The sequence below is a fragment of the Ambystoma mexicanum genome, chromosome 2q, assembly GCF_040938575.1.
Source record: "Ambystoma mexicanum isolate Mex_15411 chromosome 2q, UKY_AmexF1_1, whole genome shotgun sequence".
NCBI classification, from domain to species: Eukaryota; Metazoa; Chordata; class Amphibia; order Caudata; family Ambystomatidae; genus Ambystoma; species Ambystoma mexicanum.
In genome coordinates, this window is record NC_090924.1 from 447,862,125 (window position 1) to 447,880,988 (window position 18,864).

Consider the following 18,864-nt stretch of genomic DNA (forward strand, 5'->3'; position numbering starts at 1 on the left):
CATATGTGGCCCACTCCAAAGAGACAATGTCCCACATCTTCCTCAGCCAATCCGGCTCCGAAGGAATTGAGGGCCCCTTCCACCTTTGCGCGATGAGGGACATAGCCGCCAACGTGAATATCGCAGCCGCCTTGGTGCGGCCACGCTCCCCTGCTTCCTCCCCTTGCACACATCTTCCCATCAAGATTGCCCAAGGGTCCCGAGGGGCTCCTCCCCCCAAAGCCTGAGCTATAGCCCGCTTGAATTCGACCCAGAAGGGTTGCAAAATGGGACAATCCCACCAGATATGTGAAGCCGTGCCCCACTCCCCGCACCCCCTCCAACATTCCCCCGGGGTAGCTGGGTTCATTGCGTGAAGTCGGGCGGGAGTATAATGCCATCCCACCATGCACTTGTACCAAACCTCCCGAACCTGGATCGCCTTCGCAATTTTGGAGATCTGAGCCCACAGCCTTTTCCAGTCTTTCTGCTCCATCCGGACCCCGAGATGCCGCCCCCAGTCTGCCATGTAAGACCAGCTAACATATGGGCTGCCTCTCTTCAACTGCTTGTATAAGTCTGAGATAAGCCCCCTAGAGCCCTCATAGGTTGTTAAGAACCTTTCAAAGTGGGTTAGATCCCTAGTCGCGGCCAACCTTATGCTCGGGAACATGACCCAATGCCTGATTTGGAAGTACCAAAGCCTTTCCCTTTCTCCCAAGTCAAACTCCTTTTTACATTCCTCAAATGTTTTCACCCTATCCCCAATGAACATGTCCCTCAGGGTTCTACATCCTCCCTTCTCCCAATCCAGGAACGCCCCCCTCTCCATTCCCGGAGTAAAGTCCCCATTATGGAAAATAGGGGTAAACGGCGATGGAAAAGTCATAGTCCCCCACCTCTCTACAGCCCGATCCCAACTATCAACTACACTTTTCGTAATATCACTCAAATAGAGATGTGGAGATCGCAGCCGTCGTGGGAGCCAAAGAACCTCCCTCAAATGATGCCGAGCCACCGCTCTATCCATCTTCACCCAGTGCTTTAGGTAGTCCTTCGAGAACCATTCCTTGATTATCCTGAGCTGGGCCGCGTCATGATAGCGGCGAAAGTCTGGGGAGGCCAGGCCCCCCTCTCCCTAGAGGCCATTAGTAACTGCTTGGAAAGTCGCAATCTCCTCCCCCCCCAGACAAAGCCCCTGGTCAGCACGTCCAGCCTCTTGAAGAAGCTCTCAGGGACCCTCAACGGGATGGCCTGGAAGAGGTAGAGCACCCGAGGGAGAATCACCATCCTAAGGACAGCTCCCCTGCCCAACCAGGAAATAGGCAGGGCACCCCACCTCCGTAGGTCTTTTTTAATAGCTACGAGAATTGGCTCATAATTTGCGCCATACCAGCCGGCTAGTGAAGGGGTGATCTTAACTCCCAGGTACCGCAACCCAGAGGGGCTCCACTTGAACGGGGACACCTCCCTCACCACCCTCGCCTCCCCCGCCCCTAGAGAGAGATTCATCAGTTCCGACTTCTGGAAGTTGACCCTCAAACCCGAGACTTCACCAAAGGCGGTTAGTAGCGCTATGCATGCTGGGAGGGACTCCTTCGAGTTAGTTAATGTGAGCAACATGTCGTCGGCAAAGGCCGCTACTTTATGTTGCTCCCCTCCAAACGGGATCCCCCTGATTTCCACCGTTTGACGTATCGCCAACAGGAGATGCTCTAGATAAAGTGCATAGAGTAAGGGGGAGAGGGGTCAACCCTTCTTCATCCCCCTCTGAAGCCTAAAAGGCCTGGACATCTCCCCATTAACCGGGATGCGTGACGTGGGGGTTTCTATAATTGGTGGCAACCAGGTCAATGAAACCCTCCCCGAGCCCCATTTTCTCCATCACCAGGAATAGAAACGACCACTCCACCCGGTCGAATGCCTTCTCGGCGTCGAGCGCCAAGAGGTTCGCCGGAGTGGCCGTCTTACAGGACTTCTCCACCAGGTGAGCCACCCTCCTGATGTTGTCAGCAGTTTGCCGACCCACTACAAATCCCGACTGATCTTGGTGGATTAGGGAGGGAAGGTGCTTCTCTAGTCGCCTTGCCAAAATCTTTGTGAAGATTTTTGCCTCTGTATTAATAAGGGCAATGGGACGATAAGAGGTACAGTCCTCCGGATCTTTCCCTGACTTATGGATATGGGTGATCTTAGCCTCCTCCATCGACCGGGTAATCCGCCTTCGCCACGGAACTAATTAAACAGCTGTGTTAGATGTGGAACCAAAAGGTGGAAAAACTCCTTGTAAAAGGAGGCGGGATAACCATCAGGACCAGGGGCCTTATTCCGGGGGAGAGAGGCAATAGTTGCCCTTACCTCATCTTCCGTGATAGGACGGCCCAGCTCCTCACCTACTTCCCTGGATACCTGTGGGAGGGGTAAGCTCCCCAAGAACTCTTTCTGCAGGAGAGAGGCCGGCCTTTGAGAGGAGTAAAGGGACTCGTAGAACTCCACTAATCTCTCCTTTATCTCTTCAACATGGGTCAGTCGTCTACCCCTTTGGTCCTTAAGGGCCGTAATTACTTTCCGTTCCCTCTGCCCCCTCAGGAGGCGGGCCAGGAGAGAGCCTGCCTTATTGGCCTTAGCGTAAAAGGTTTGTCTCACCCTAAGCATGGCTTCCTCCGCCTTCTTGTTTCTCAAGATCCCCAGTTGGCCCTCTGCTAATCTGTAGGCCCTAAAAACCTTCCTCGTGGGGGTTTCCCGCAATTGGACTCTAGCTGCCTCGACCTCCCGCTCAAGCTGGGTCTTCAAGCCTCTCAACACTCTATCCCTCTCCACCTTCAAGGCAATGAGGTCCCCTCTCAAAGTAGCCTTGAAGGCATCCCACCTCGTACTCAGACTCGTGTCTGAGGCCGTGTTCCTCACGAAGAATTCCCGAATCTTACCGTCTAGTTCACTACATATCACGGGATCCCTCAGAAGCTCCCCCGGAAATGTCCAAACCCACACCCCTGGCTTACGTCTCCCCAACCTCAGGTTCATTTGTACGACCTTGTGGTCAGCAATTCCTAGAGGACCCACCTCCACTGCCTCTACCTCTCCTATCAGACTGGCGGAAACCCAAATATAGTCAATACGGGATTGTGTCCTATGAACATCAGAAAGGAATGTGAAGCCCTCCTCACTCCCCAATGATCGCCAGACATCGCGGAGGCCAGCCCCTGCCCATCTCTCCCTCAGTTGGGGAGAGGCCACCCCCCCCTTCCTCATGTCTGGAGCGGTCTCTAACTCTATCCCAAGCTAGATTGAAGTCCCCCATCAAAACCACCTGGCCCCTGGCGAAATTCTCGATGCTACTCAGGGTGTCACGTAGAAACTGGTCTTGGCCTACATTCGGCGCGTATATAGACGCAATAGTATAGCATGAGCCCATTATAGTCCCTCTTACCACAATGAACCTTCCGTTGCTGTCTCTGAGAACCTCCTGGAGCTTAAAGTCAATGCTCCTTCCAAAGGCAAGGGCCATGCCCCCCCTCTTCGTGGGGCCAGATGCAAACCAGATCTGGGGAAAGCCCTTAAGACGCAGCCGACCCTGATCCCGCCTCCTCAGGTGGGTCTCCTGCAATGCAAGCACATCTGGCTTGTGGGACCTGACAAATTGCTCCATTTTCGTACGCTTAAGGGGGGAGTTAAGCCCCCTCATGTTATGTGTTTGCCACCTCAGGGGAGCGGTTGGGCTTGTTGCGCCATTGCCAGCCAGCCTTCCGGAGTACCAAGAAGGCCCTCGGTTATTGTTCCCTCCATCCCATCTAATAAGGGCCCCAAATTCCTCCCCCTCCCTCCCACACTCGCCAGCCTCCCGATTTCCAGCCTCTTAGGGCAACTCTCCCACGCTGAGTCCTGTGACCACTCCCCATGTCTTCCTCCCCTTTTCCCCCCACCTTCCCCTCCCCCAACTGGTCATCCCTCCCCTGCCCTTCCCCCCACCCTCCCAACCCCAACTTGGAGGGCGGTCCGAGTCCCCCCCCACCTATCCCCAGACCTTCTAGTCCTTGCGTGATCCAAGAAGTGCGCCTCCGCCCCCTGCCCATTTTCCCCTAACAGCCGTTGTCCCACCACCCCCTGCTAATGCTCCAACCCAAGTCATAGCTCTGAGGAAGGGTCATCCCAGGCCCGGCACCCTCCCCTCATCCCCGCCTCAGGGAATCTCCTCTCTCCCCCCCTGCGGGCGCTTCTGGATGGCTTTCTTCCTTGTTTTCTCTCCCACAATCGACCATGCCCATGGCTTAACCCTATTTCCTTGAACCGCCTGGGCTCCCCCAGAGTCCCCCGCGCTCTCGAGATCCAGGTGAATAATATTAGCCGTCTCCTGCAAGGTAGTGGCCCTTCTTTGAACACCCTCCCACTCGAACACCAGCCCGAATGGAAAAGTCCACTTGTACTTAACACCTTTCCTAGCGAGCTCACTGAGGATGGGTCGCATGGTCCTCCTTTTCACTAGGGTGCTGTTTGCCAAATCTTGAAACAGGGTAATTTCTTGACCCTTATATTGCACAGGTTCACGAAGCCTTGCAACCCACAGCACTGCCTCCTTTTGGGCATACCGCACGAACGCAGCCAGAACATCTCGAGGTCTAGCGTCAGGGCCGCGGGGGAGGGTGCCCACTCTGTGCACCCTGTCTAGTTCGATTGCCTTGGGGTCCCCTTCGCCCAGCAGATCCATGAAGATTCTTTGAACTTCTCCCTACAGGTCCCTGTACACAACCGACTCTGGAAGGAGTTTCACTCTAACATTGACCCGTCTTGACCTATTTTCAAGATCCTCCAGTTGGGTTTTCAAGTTACGTGTCGCTAGGTCCAGGCGATCAATAGCTTCCCCATTAGCCGTACCATCCTTTTCCACTTCCTGCAGACCCCTTTCCAGTAGGTCCGTTCTTTCCCCTAACTGGGCCACTTCCTGCTTCAGCTCCCCCAGGGCCGTACTTAAGTCTGACCTCAACATCTGGAACTGCTCCTGAAAGGTTTTGGCTAGGGTCTCTCCTAGGGCTTACATCTCGCCCTTAAGGTCCAGCCTCGTCAGAGGTTCCCGGCTCCCGGTGTCATCGCGGGCCGTATGCCTGCTGTGGTGCCCGCTGTCGTCTCCATCATTGCCCCTGGCATCCATTGCTGACCACATAGAGGGGAGGGTGCCCAGGGGATCCCCCACTCGTTGGCCGGATCGCGGCGCCCTGCTCCTGGATCTAGAGGGCATTAGATCCTTTGCGCTCCTTAAGGCCCGAAGGTTCGGGACAAGGGAGATCCACCCGCTCCCCAGCGCCTCTCAGCGTGCCCCCCAAGTTCTCCACAGCACGCTGTTTAGGACCCCCCTCCACTTGCAAACCCCTGACTTGGGGTGACTGTTTCCGCGGCCACCAGTCAAAGGGGGTACCCTCCCCCTTCACAACAGCTCCAGCCAGGGGACCTGTGCTCCACCAGTATATTCCGTTCCCCTCGGGAACTCCACCAAGGCCAGAGAGGGACAGGGGCCCGGTAAGCAGCTCCCCCAAAGCCCCCCCCTCTCTACCCGCTCCGGGTTGGGCCTCCACTACACCTCCAACTCGGCTCTTCCTCCTCCGCCTCACTCCCGAGGTCTGCCGCTCAATTCTGTCTGCTCCGGCCATCCGAAACCAACAAGGGGGGGCCACCTTCGCACCTCGCCCCCCCGACGACTTGCCCGCTCCTCACCTGTTCGGGCGCCCGCGATCTCTCAGGGCAGGCAGCTCCTCCTCTCGCCCCTGCTCTCCGCCGTCCAGGGCCCCGACAGCCCGCTGCACGCCACTTAAGTCCCCGCTTATAGGGGGGCCACCCACACGGAAAGGAGTCGTGCTGCCCCGCTCGCCTGGAGGCAGCTCTCACTCGCCGACACGGCCCTCCATGTCGGACTGCTCCTCGGGGGACAGACGCCCACAGGCTCCCGCCGTTCCTCCTGCGTCACCAGACCTCCTGTCCGCCGATGGATAGCTGCCGGCGCCTCCCGCCGCAGGTGGGCAGGCTCGCTCGCGATCACCGAGCACACCGCAGCCGCCGTATGCAGTCCGGGTCCGCGGCACCCAAAGTCCTGTGCCGCCTGGCCTCTCAATGTCACACCCCTCTTCCTCAGCTGCCAAATGTCCCCGGGGGTGGTGGGTCCCAGATGACAGGCCTCAGGGCACGGGAGCTGCCGTCGGCACGTCTAATCGCTGTCGGCGGCCATCTTGAATCCAGAGGCATATTTTTAACTCAGGGTTCTGGAGTCTGCAAGTAAAATACACTGACGGCCTCTTGTAACTGCGTGTAACCTGCCAGGCAGCAAAGATGACCCCAGCTCAGGAGAGGAGATGCCCGTCCAATCTCTCCCTGCTCCATCAATTCTGGCCAATCCGCAGAGATATCTAACCAGGGTACCATGAAATGACTGCCAATGGTGGTGATTAGTAAAGTGGCCACCTGCCTACATGGACCTCACCTGAGGACGACTGCAAAAGATTCATATGCCCCCCGAACACACCAACAGATCACAACAAATGTGGGTCTTACCTACAGAGTCAAATTAACAAGTATTTTAGCTTTTGTCCAGGTACAGGAAAGGCATTTTCCGGGCACTGCCATACATAAACTGGTTGGCCATAAAATGAAAACAGCTGGAAATGGTGTGATTGGCTGGGCATATGAGCTCAATACCTGTCTAATGCCTATACACACATTCAAACAGTTGGCTTTGTCGGTGATTGTTTTTAGCAGCACTTCATTGCAAGGAACAGATATACATTAAGAGGCTGAAGGCACACTTGGTTAAGACATTTTTTATTAGACAAGTAGCACATGGACAGCTGCAATTAAGACATTAACTATCAGCATCCTACTTACAAGTAACACTGGGAGAGCAAACAATGAAGTTACTGCTTGAAAGAGCGGGCTCAAAGAAATCCCAGGAGGACCTGTTTTGGGCAGGAAGGGAGAAGCGGTGGGTGGGAATGGCAATAGGGATTAGCATGACTATGGCCAGTCACGGGGTGGGTAAATAAGCAAACAACACCCGCTGTGTCCCCCTCCTCATGTTATCTCCCTCCTTGCGTCAATAGTTGCGACTTTGCCACTTTGCACCCAAAACGAAAAAGCAGGTTAGAGTTAAAAGGCACCATACCCCTGAGATTGTAGTTACTTGAGATGCACTGGGGTGTACAGTGGCAGCATGCAATGTTTGCAAATGTTTAACAACCCACTAATGAATCACATGTACTCATTTTAGTTATTTTCCGAGATTTTATTGTAAAAGTGGATCACTTTACAAAATAAAATCTACTAATATTTAATTAGTCCAATTTTGTTTCTAATCTCTGTAGTAACAGTCGGCAGCCATGGGGGACTCAGAAATGGCTGTGTTTGGGGAGGCTGCGCAATACCTGCGTAAGTCTGATAAGGAACGTCTGGAAGCCCAGAACAGGCCATTTGATGCCAAGAACACCTGCTACGTGGATGACGAAAAAGAGCTCTACGTCAAAGGAACCATCACGGCCCGAGAGGGTGGCAAAGTCACCGTCAAGACCGATGATGGCAGGGTAAGACACATATCACATGAACAATAACAAATATTATGAAATGTAATATCATTCACTCACCAGACTCATTTCTTCTCTTTGTTTTTTTCACAGACTGTAACAGTCAAAGACACTCAGGTCTACCCTCAGAATCCTCCCAAGTACGACAAGATTGAAGATATGGTCATAATGACCCATCTGAATGAACCCTCTGTGCTGTATAACCTCGCTGAGCGATACGCGGCCTGGATGATCTATGTAAGTACGATGACAAATCCATAGATGACAGCCAGGCGCTTACCTAGCTATCCGCATACACTGGTACCCCTTCTACTTTACAGCTTATTACCAACTGAAAAGTGTAAAACATAATACCAGACTTTGCACTGTGTGACAGAGAGCCGTGCCCGAAATAAAGATATTTCCAATCTGATATGCTTAATCCTTTTTAATTTCAAGGGCACCTGATCATGTTCTCAAAAGACGGCCTAGAGGGGAGTCCTACCCATTTTTTGTTAACATTGATAGGGCTAATTCACAAAGAAGTTACTCTGAGTATCACTGATGTACTCCTGACTTGAATCTAGGGTGGGCAATTCAATTCACATAGAAGGTAATATTAACTTCTTTGTGAACTGAATAGCCCTCTTCAGGTTCAGGGAAAGGGTAAAACAGAATAACTTCTTTGTTGATTTGCCACAGTATGTTTTCCATGTAGAAGTAGGCTTCTGACATCACAAAGTGAAATAGCGACTCTTGAAATCACTGCATGTCTTGGCTGAAACATGTGCTTGTTTCTCTGTACTTTGTCCCTATTTCTGCTGGCTGGATTAATATTCCCAGAACTCTTTCTCCTTACTATGCTTTAAAGTTCCCCCTACCTCTCTTTTACCCCATTACATTACAGAACCATTTGCAAGAGAATCACGCATGTATGACCGTTTGGCACAGGAGGGTACTCTCTGCCTTTAGATTGACGGATTCCCCATGCACTGTGTGTGTGTGTTTTCTGATCCTGGGCAAGTACCTGCTGACAAGCACCTTTCATGGGTTTCTCCTGACTGCCACTGCCAACTCTTTTTTCTTACAGACTCATAGTACCACTTCAAATAGTCGGCTGCAGAAATACCACAATATATGTTTCCTCTCATTATGCAACAATCTAGCATGCAGGTAGTCAATTAAAGCCCACCTTGCTTTCTTGGTCACCTGTCAACCATCTAAGAGAACGCACTGACAGCCAATTTCTTAACTTGTGTATCTCAGAATTCATCAATGATCTTTTGTCTCAATTGAAAACTCTTATTGCAATCTTTCAATATGACCTAGGTATACAATATGATTGCAACCAAGGACACCATTGTTCTCACTGACACCAAAGCAATCTACCAAATTCTTGTAATTACTTGCTCAACCCTGTAGTGTGTCAGGGAATTACCATACTAAGCAAAGAGCCTTATTTACAGAGGGAAAGGGTGAGGCTGAGAATGTTTTGGATACTATCAGCTGGTTGCAATGTTATGAGTACTTTATAGGAGCTGGTGTAACCCGCTAAGCCAGCTGTCCTAAAGACAAGCAACCGTGAGTGACAGTGAACACCACGGAACACAGGGATGAGACATATGAAGAGAGGAGGCCTAATAAGACTTAATTTAGGGAAGAGCTGCAGCAGGACAGAGTGCATGGAATAGGCATGAAAATGTGTACTTATTATGGCAATAAGAGCAAAGTGATTCTGTACATGATTTTCAATGTTTCACAACAGGGAGAGAATAATTGCAATATATAGAGCACTGGCAAATACCAGACATTGAATAATGTGTGTAATAGTGGCCACAGGCGGCACACCAATGAAACATTTTAAACAAAGTAAAGAAAAGCTGTATAGCTATAACACAAGTTTCAAAATTAGGATTGCCTCAGTTTTCCTAATATCGCCTTCTTCCATTTCAGACCTATTCTGGCCTGTTCTGTGCCACTGTGAACCCCTACAAGTGGCTGCCAGTGTACAACCCCGAGGTAGTCGCAGCCTACAGAGGCAAGAAGCGTCAGGAGGCCCCACCTCACATCTTCTCCATCTCTGATAACGCCTATCAGTTCATGTTGACAGGTAAAGCTTTAACCTTGTGTCCCTCTTTTTGATGTGTATCTTTATTACCCAACACTTACATATCTTAATCCATCTCATTCAAACAGATCGTGAAAACCAGTCTGTCCTGATTACGTGAGTTAAATATTCATTACTAGAATATCTTTGTACGTGAAGCGTAGGACATGTTTTATGCGGTTGATCCTGGTTATGTTAAAATAATTTTTCTGCTTTTATCTCCAGTGGAGAATCCGGTGCAGGAAAGACTGTGAACACCAAGCGTGTCATCCAGTACTTTGCAACAATTGCAGTGTCTGGTGAGAAGAAAAAGGAGGCACCTGCCACAAGCGGCAAGATGCAGGTTTGTGATTCTCCATAATGAATATTTACAGCTTCTATTAACGTATGTGTTAGATTAGGTCATTCACTTTGAATATTCCTACAAATAGGGAACTCTGGAGGATCAAATCATCCAGGCCAACCCACTGCTGGAAGCCTTTGGTAATGCCAAGACTGTGAGGAATGACAACTCATCCCGTTTTGTAAGTCTTCCAGGCTCATTTATTTCCGTCTCACATCTCACTTTTGAAAACACATTGACTATGTCCTGTTTATAGCGCTGAAGACACTGTCCCTCTTTACTCTCTAGGGTAAATTTATCAGAATCCATTTTGGAACTACAGGGAAACTGGCTTCCGCAGACATTGAAACATGTAAGAGTTGATAGTAAAATACTCAGATATGTTTGAATATGTCTCCAAGAAAAGTATAACAATGTGTTTGACCTTTCTATCATTTAACAGACCTGCTGGAAAAATCCAGAGTAACATTCCAGCTGTCAGCCGAGAGGAGCTACCACATCTTCTATCAAGTCATGACAAACAAAAAGCCAGAGCTTGTTGGTAAATTCATGGCATGGATTTCCAGCTGCATGCAATCAGTACAACTATGGTCCTGATTTTGAGAGTGAAGAGTTGTAAAACCCACCAGTTTTCTGTTGGCGGTAATGACTTATGTTATGTTTGCACTGCACAGGCCTTACACGGGGAATCCTCCAGTGGAAAGCAATCTGCCGGTCTCCATGCATGGATGCACAGTGTAATGCCAGTGCAGTGCAAAAGTAAAATACAGTCATTTCCGCCAGCCACTCTAAATCATAGCCTTTGTGTCATGTGAACGTCATTTTTGTGTCAAAAGGAAAAGAAGATGCACTTTTGCTCACCAAATGTTGAGCCCTGCTCTCTGTTACAATTTGGCCAGAGTGAAAAGGGGTGATGGACTGATGGGTAGATAGTATCATTCATATTGACTAGGTGTTGAGCCCTAATAAATAGGAAATGTGCAAAAAACTGGAGTTTCACAATTATTGTCGCCACTAACACAATGCACAAAAGGGGGATGGTGTGATCTGCAATGATTCTGGATAGCTGCAATGTTTATGGAACATGATTAAAGGTGGAATATGTGGTGTACATATAGACCATTTATTTATCGACTCATGGTCAGGATCTTACTGCAGGAATCCACTCACTCAATGGTTTCTCCTTCACAGAAATGCTTCTCATCACGACCAACCCATACGACTTCCCGACCATCAGTCAGGGGGAGATTGTGGTGAAGAGTATCGATGACCAAGAGGAGCTCATGGCAACAGATGTAAGTTACATTACACATGTCATAGTGCTTTATTGCATAAGAAACACTGAAAGCAAACAGTGCTCCCTTCGCCCTAACAGTGTTTCTGAAACCTCTGTGCAAGTTGCACAGGGTTTGGACATTTCTCTTGTAATAAAATCAGGGATATCCGTGACAATTTTCCTGAAGCTAGAACCCCTTGAGAAGTCTTACATTTGTTTCATAATCTAAAATGAAAGCTCACCTGTTATGATGATTACCCATGACCAGCACATACAGTGGAGTGCTTCCTATTTTTTATTTGGCGAATTATAGCCAAAAATAGTCAAACTATTCTTTGGCTCGGGGTTGTTTCAAAAATATATTAAATTATGGCCATTTGACTTGTTTGCTTAAATAGGATAATTTAGAGCCCGTCTCCTATGTCCAATACCACCCTGTCAGAACCTTCCCTTTTTAGGAATATTTTTGCAACAAGTGATCTCATTATATATACATCAATTTGTTCTGATGTATACCTTCTTGCAATCTCGCTTGTGCGCTGCAGGTTTTGGATGGTGCATACCATGTGCTAAATGATGGGGGGTTTGCATGTTTGTGCATTCTCTCAGAGGCATTTGATTCAATCGATCCTGACATCCTCCATTATTGGTTGGGTGGTGGGAAGGCAATACACAAGTGGATTGTGTCCTTCCTGGCTAGGAGGTTTCAAATAGTTTGCATCCATACAGCCCACAGTCCCCATCCCAAATAATATTTTGGATGTTATTCTGTGTCATTGTGTTTGAAATTGCTTTCAATGTATATGGATGTATTGATTTTTACATTATGGCTATGATTTTATTGTGTATGTTTATTGAAATCAAATATATGTATGCAGCTGTCAATTAGATTGTTACAGTTGGTGCTATGTATGGTCACTGCAGTAATAATCAGATGTAATCTGAGCACACCTAAAAGAAATATAAAATCGGTTTGTTGCTACCTGGGAACATTTGGAATATTTGAGTTATCCGTATCATGTTGCTACTGAGGTCTATGTTAGGAGCTCCCCACTTATACACACCTTTTGGGTCTAAACAGCTCTACGGCTCATTACGGCTCATTTCTAATTATATTCGCCTACTAACATCCAGGACTAGGTTCGGTCTTGGCTTTCTGAGCCTTCAGTCCCAGGTGCACCAACTGTTTATTTATTAATTATTTTGCCTTTGTACCTGAGTCTTCTCCCTTTAGCCCACATTTTAAGTACTTGATTACATCTGTCAAATATTTGTTTGCCGTAAAGGACATTACACCATTTTCTGCATTTTGGAATTTCTGGATTTTGGTTCAAACTCTGGGAACTAAATCCTGGTTGATCATCTGCAGGTCACTCTTGCACTCCTGAAGACTGTCCCTCATACTGCCGCCAGGTTGGTCGCAACGGCCAGTAGGTTTAATCACATCTACGCTATTCTCATACAGCTCCACTTGCTTCCGTTGGGAGCCAATATTTGCTTTAAGGTTGCCAATTTACCTCAGAATGTAGTGCATAGTGAACTCCAAATTCTTTGGCAAGTAGGTTAGTCATTGCAGACATGTAGGGGTTGTGGAGATGGCATGTGTTATGGTTTGAGGTCTCCCGGTGTCACTGGTCCTCCTCACTAATAGCATCTTTTTCAGGCGCGACGTTATCTGCTTACATGCCCTATAAGCTGCTTTACCTCAATGACTGGATTTATTAGAGTTCGGTAATGTTCTGAAGACTCAGCCGTGGTCTCAGGCTCAGCTGTGGTCTCAGGTCTTTTAGGCAGCATATTTTGGGGGCTGATATTCCTATGTGATTTTTCATGCGTTTAAAAACTGTTTTTTGAGAGATTAATGTGATATTTGTTGCTTTATTCTGTTTGCTCCCTTTTTACTGTACATGTTTTCTGTGTACAGCTCTAAGTGCTCAGTACGCCCTTAATATAAAATATATGAAGTAGCAACACACGTCAGTTCCCTGAAATATGTCAATTTTGGCATGAGCAAAAATACCATGTGCCTGGTTTCTCCACAGAATGCCATCGATATCCTGGGTTTCAACCAAGATGAAAAGGTTGGCATCTACAAGATGACTGGCGCAGTGATGCACCACGGAAACATGAAATTCAAGCAGAAGCAGCGTGAGGAGCAGGCTGAGCCCGATGGCACAGATGGTGAGGTTCACAATGGTGGTAATGTAGAGAAAAGGAATGCAGACAATAAAAAAGCTTTACCTTTCTGATTGTCTGGTTTAGTAGTAGTCTGGGCCTGAGTAAGCTTTTATAAGCCACTACTCATCCCCGTACTCCTAGAGAGTAGTCATTTCCTCACAACTCGTGGGAGCAGATGGTTCTTGTTGAGATGCAAATTAGCAAAGAGAAAGTGTGATCAGATAATGCAGAGTGGCATTGAAAATATTGTCATTACACAAGAGAACATAGCATTACATAATAGCTTGTCAATGCAGCAAATTACTCCCCATTATTCCCATGCAGTTAGTGACCACATAGTTCCATGGTAACCTACTTTTATCAAATAAATCACTAGTTGTACTGTATAATCTCTAAATTAAGATCGTCTGGATAGACCAGCATCAACATGGTGGCCACTCTGCCTTCATAACTGCACTGAAAGCTACAATAACAGTGTCAGAAGGGCAAAATGGCATATTTGAAATCAGTTGACAAATGCGAGGATCAGCCATGGTATACTTTATAATCTCTTTTCTACTTCTAGTGGCTGACAAAATTGCTTATCTGATGGGTCTGAACTCAGCTGACTTGTTGAAAGCGCTGTGCTACCCAAGAGTGAAGGTCGGCAATGAATTTGTCACCAAGGGACAAACTGTTAATCAGGTACATCTACATCACTTCTCCCCATATGTTTGATAAGGTTCTACGCTAATATACTGAAGCTGCGTATAACGCAGCCTTGAATGCCAAAGCTAACAGCTTTGCATTTCGAAAATGTCTAATGCATTTATTTGACAAATGTCCCATGCTTTCCATGTAATGGAAGCAGGGGACACCCCTGCAACCCCCAAACCCATAATGCCGAACAAGGGGAGCGAGGGACACCCCTGCAAACCCTGCTCTCGTTGTTCAGCATTGTGGGATTCGGGACTTTTGTCCATGCCGAATGTGCGCTAAATGCGCATTCGGCCATTTTTCTTCATTATTGTCGGGGAATACCGTTTGATAACACAGTGCTTATTAAATAAAAACATATGAATATGTGTGACTGTTTAGACTGTGCTCTGTGTGATGCTCACAGCTGTAACCCTTCCTCCACCAGGTCTATAACTCCATTGGTGCCCTCTCCAAGTCTGTTTATGAGAAGCTCTTCTTGTGGATGGTGATTCGTATCAATCAACAGCTGGACACCAAACAAGCCCGACAGTACTACATTGGTGTCCTGGATATTGCAGGCTTTGAGATCTTTGATGTGAGTTTGATTTCTTGAGCCAGACGTTGGACTGGTAGAATTGTGATAACAATGGATAGCCAATGACATGACGTGTTTGCATTACTTTGCAGTTTAATACCTTAGAACAGCTGTGTATCAACTTCACCAATGAGAAACTGCAACAGTTTTTCAACCACCACATGTTCGTCCTGGAACAAGAGGAATACAAGAAGGAAGGCATTGACTGGGAGTTCATTGACTTCGGTATGGATCTGGCTGCTTGCATTGAGCTTATTGAGAAGGTGGGTCCCTTTCTAATGAACAGCTGGGGGTGTATATACCCTTCAGAACTACGCCCAAGGCTCACAGATATCTTCTATATTTTAGCCCATGGGGATCTTCTCCATCCTTGAAGAGGAGTGCATGTTCCCCAAGTCCACAGACACCTCCTTCAAGAACAAGCTGTATGACCAGCATCTGGGCAAGTGTAAGTGCTTTGAGAAGCCCAAGCCAGGCAAAGGAAAGGCCGAAGCTCATTTCTCCCTGGTGCACTATGCCGGCACTGTGGATTACAACATCACCGGCTGGCTGGAGAAGAACAAGGATCCACTGAATGAATCTGTTATTCAGCTCTATCAGAAGTCCTCAGTTAAACTGCTGGCCATGCTTTACACAGCTACTGCAGCTGAAGCTGGTAAATATTCCCTTCTTATGCATTTTAGAAATTAGGCATCAGCACCATTCACAAAGTATGTAGATTTTGCAGAATTTCTGATTCACGGTTACTGTTTGCTTCTTTCAAATCCCAGAGGCCGCTGCCGGTGGAAAGAGTGGAAAGAAGAAGAAGGGTGGCTCCTTCCAGACCGTGTCTGCTTTGTTCAGAGTGAGTTTTGGAGATAAACCTACATGAACGTTACAATTCGTCCTACCGTAAAATTCAGAGGTTTTTGGTACACTGAGCTGCACAAAAAAGTATGTAATTAGCATATTCATTTTCTCTGGATTAGCAACATTCAGGAACACAGTGCTTGCCTCTAAAGAATTTTAGGAAGTGTCAATTTTGCACTACAAGCAATTGTATTTTGCACATGTTCACAACAGTGTCAGTGTGAAGGGTTTATGACAGTCCAAAGAGGTTCTGTATGTCTATGAGTCGCTGTCAGGCTTTCCTTTCATTCAATCTTTATTTTCTTTCCTTCTATGCACAATTTATTCTCACTTTTCTCAAATCTCCATCTGCCTTCATTTCCATTCTTTATGTTTTTCTTCTACTCTCCTCTGTTTCTCTCCGTATCAGTCTCTCTTTTTCTTACTTTCTATAAGATAAGAATGCAAGGTGGAAATAAAGGAAAATCCTGGCAAGGGCTATGGATCAGGTGCTAGGTTTGCAGTGGGGTCTCTGCAGCTCCCCTCAGACCTGTTAGCCAATGGTGGGCTGACTGGAGGGTTGTGTATGTGTGTCTAATCTGAACCCACAATGTCACCACAAAAGTAAGTAAGCAATTGCCAAACAAGAACAGTAAAAAATAAACGTTTGCACTCTTACCCCCGATTAACCATCAGAAACAATAAGACAGTTCTGGCCAAAATAGTTTATCTGATACGGTTATTACTTTTTTAGGCACACAGTCCCAGATTGTTTTTCACTGTTTTGAAGACAAATATATTCTTATTACTACAGGAAAACTTGGGCAAGCTGATGACTAACCTGAGGAGCACACACCCCCACTTTGTGCGCTGCCTGATTCCCAATGAGACAAAAACACCAGGTACAGTGTCTCTGAAATTGTTGAGCCATATACAGAATTGCAATATTGCTTTGCTGCTCAGTAGAATGTAATGAACTGATGAGACTTTACCTTCTTCTAGGTGTAATGGACAACCACCTGCTGATCCACCAGCTGAGATGTAATGGTGTGTTAGAGGGCATCAGAATCTGCAGAAAGGGGTTCCCAAGCAGGATCCTTTACGGTGACTTTAAGCAGAGGTAAAATGTCTGCACATAGAAACAGAAGAAACTGACACAAAACTATGCAACATAATCATGTTGTATACTTTGAAACCACATGTTTACACGAAAGCAATGCTTTGGGAAATTGTGTGATAACGTGTAACTCTCTTTTAAACTTGTATTCAAATACTTACAGAAAGAAGTCACACAAAATAGGTATCCTCTTAGTAAGTGATGTATGTAGAACTAAATGAAGTTAGACAGTCTACTATATTTCTCATCAATCTAATATTTAAAGCAGCATTCGTGTTCACCATAACAAAAACCACGAGCATGATATATTTCAGGTACAAAGTGCTGAATGCAAGCGCCATTCCCGAAGGACAGTTTATTGACAGCAAGAAGGCGAGCGAGAAGTTGCTGGGTTCCATTGATGTTGATCATACTCAGTACAGATTTGGACACACAAAGGTAACATATTATTTACTAACTAATTAAAATGCAAATTTGTAATGTTGCTGGGGGAAATGTATTTATTCTCCCCTTATTTATTATAGGTCTTCTTCAAAGCTGGCCTCCTGGGTACCCTGGAGGAGATGAGAGATGAAAAGTTGGCAGAGCTCATCACCCGCACTCAGGCTGCTTGCAGAGGGTTCCTCATGAGAGTAGAATTCAAGAAGATGATGGAAAGAAGGTATTAATAGAATGCATTGATAAGTAATAAACACATTAGTGACATGCACTGTCCTCCATAACCTTCTCTCTACTGTAAACCAAAACAGGGAAGCCATCTTTGTCATTCAGTACAACGTTCGATCATTCATGAACGTCAAAACCTGGCCATGGATGAAGCTTTACTTTAAGATTAAGCCTCTTCTGCAGAGTGCGGAGACAGAGAAGGAGATGGCGAACATGAAGGATGAGTTTGAAAAGACAAAGGAAGCTCTGGCAAAATCTGAAGCAAGGAAGAAGGAGCTAGAGGAGAAGATGGTGACACTTCTGCAGGAGAAGAATGATCTCGCTTTACAAGTCCAATCGGTGTGTGAAAAATTATATATTTAAAATATGAACAATTTAACTTTCACGTCAGAAAATATAACTAACACGTTTCCATGTATTAATGAATTAGGAAAGTGAAAACATAGCTGATGCAGAAGAAAGATGTGAAGGTCTCATCAAGAATAAAATTCAGCTGGAGGCTAAAGTGAAGGAGCTGACGGAAAGACTTGAAGATGAAGAGGAAAGTAACGCTGAGCTGACGGCCAAGAAGAGGAAACTGGAGGATGAGTGCTCTGAGCTGAAGAAAGATATTGATGACCTTGAGCTCACTCTAGCCAAAGTAGAGAAGGAAAAGCATGCCACAGAAAACAAGGTAAACTAGTCAAATTTAAACATATGTACAATGTTCCTTTGATACAAATACAGTGAACATCCGAGGACAACCGACTTACCTTCAATCTATTTGCATGTTTGCAGGTTAAAAACCTTACTGAGGAAATGGCGCTTCTTGATGAGAACATTGCAAAGGTTTCCAAAGAGAAGAAAGCTCTCCAGGAGGCTCATCAGCAGACCCTGGATGACCTCCAAGCAGAGGAAGACAAAGTCAGCACCCTGACAAAAGCCAAAACTAAGCTGGAACAGCAAGTGGATGATGTAAGTATGAGTGCAAAATAAATACATACACTAAAACATTAACCCAAACTTCAAATCATGAGCCATTGATACTGTAAAATAATTCTACTGAGGTTTGAACAATGAAGGCAGCATTCTTATTTTAATTGTGCCAGGAACTGTGGAATCAGTCCTACTTGTACACGGCGGATTGGTGTCTTCTAACATCTGCTGAATTTACAAGGGAATGGAAAATCAAGAGTCAATTCTAAATGGCTTTTTACGTGAAACCTTTTGATGAATGCCAATTTTAGGCTGGTGTGGTGCATTGCACTGTAACTAAAGGTCGATCACAAGGTCATCTAGCCAGGGCCAGCCCCATGGCAAGCCAGTGGTAGTCAGCAGCCTGGCTGCACATAGCCTCAAGGCACCTGGTTGGTTCTCCTAAAAGAAAATCAAACCAAATGCAGGGGTTAGGGCCAACAAAGATCCACTTTGTCTGGGGCAGCAAAAAGCCATGCACTGGCCATTTGCCTGGCCCCTTCATAGGGCCTCATCACAAGTGGGCGGACCCGCTCACCCAATCTGGAGCTGGGCGTAAAATGGGAGTTTTACCTCCACCTTTTGTTGGAGGTAAAAATCACCAT

The 18,864-nt window shown here is 46.8% G+C and overlaps 1 protein-coding gene across 1 annotated transcript in view; it reads left to right on the top strand.

The window, feature by feature from the left end:
* Nucleotides 1–7,337: 7,337 nt before the first annotated feature.
* LOC138568756 (myosin-4-like) overlaps nucleotides 7,338–18,864 on the top strand; it is a 28,007-nt gene continuing 16,480 nt past the window's right edge. The window contains exons 1-22 of the mRNA XM_069646539.1: nucleotides 7,338–7,538; nucleotides 7,632–7,775; nucleotides 9,471–9,627; nucleotides 9,714–9,741; nucleotides 9,850–9,967; nucleotides 10,056–10,148; nucleotides 10,256–10,319; nucleotides 10,410–10,508; nucleotides 11,159–11,262; nucleotides 13,286–13,424; nucleotides 13,987–14,105; nucleotides 14,545–14,694; nucleotides 14,787–14,957; nucleotides 15,043–15,349; nucleotides 15,465–15,538; nucleotides 16,337–16,424; nucleotides 16,525–16,642; nucleotides 16,954–17,077; nucleotides 17,164–17,300; nucleotides 17,389–17,644; nucleotides 17,736–17,978; nucleotides 18,083–18,259. Coding sequence (XP_069502640.1) covers nucleotides 7,338–7,538; nucleotides 7,632–7,775; nucleotides 9,471–9,627; nucleotides 9,714–9,741; nucleotides 9,850–9,967; nucleotides 10,056–10,148; nucleotides 10,256–10,319; nucleotides 10,410–10,508; nucleotides 11,159–11,262; nucleotides 13,286–13,424; nucleotides 13,987–14,105; nucleotides 14,545–14,694; nucleotides 14,787–14,957; nucleotides 15,043–15,349; nucleotides 15,465–15,538; nucleotides 16,337–16,424; nucleotides 16,525–16,642; nucleotides 16,954–17,077; nucleotides 17,164–17,300; nucleotides 17,389–17,644; nucleotides 17,736–17,978; nucleotides 18,083–18,259 — 3,111 coding nt within the window. The remainder of the gene's footprint in view (nucleotides 7,539–7,631; nucleotides 7,776–9,470; nucleotides 9,628–9,713; nucleotides 9,742–9,849; nucleotides 9,968–10,055; nucleotides 10,149–10,255; nucleotides 10,320–10,409; nucleotides 10,509–11,158; nucleotides 11,263–13,285; nucleotides 13,425–13,986; nucleotides 14,106–14,544; nucleotides 14,695–14,786; nucleotides 14,958–15,042; nucleotides 15,350–15,464; nucleotides 15,539–16,336; nucleotides 16,425–16,524; nucleotides 16,643–16,953; nucleotides 17,078–17,163; nucleotides 17,301–17,388; nucleotides 17,645–17,735; nucleotides 17,979–18,082; nucleotides 18,260–18,864) is intronic.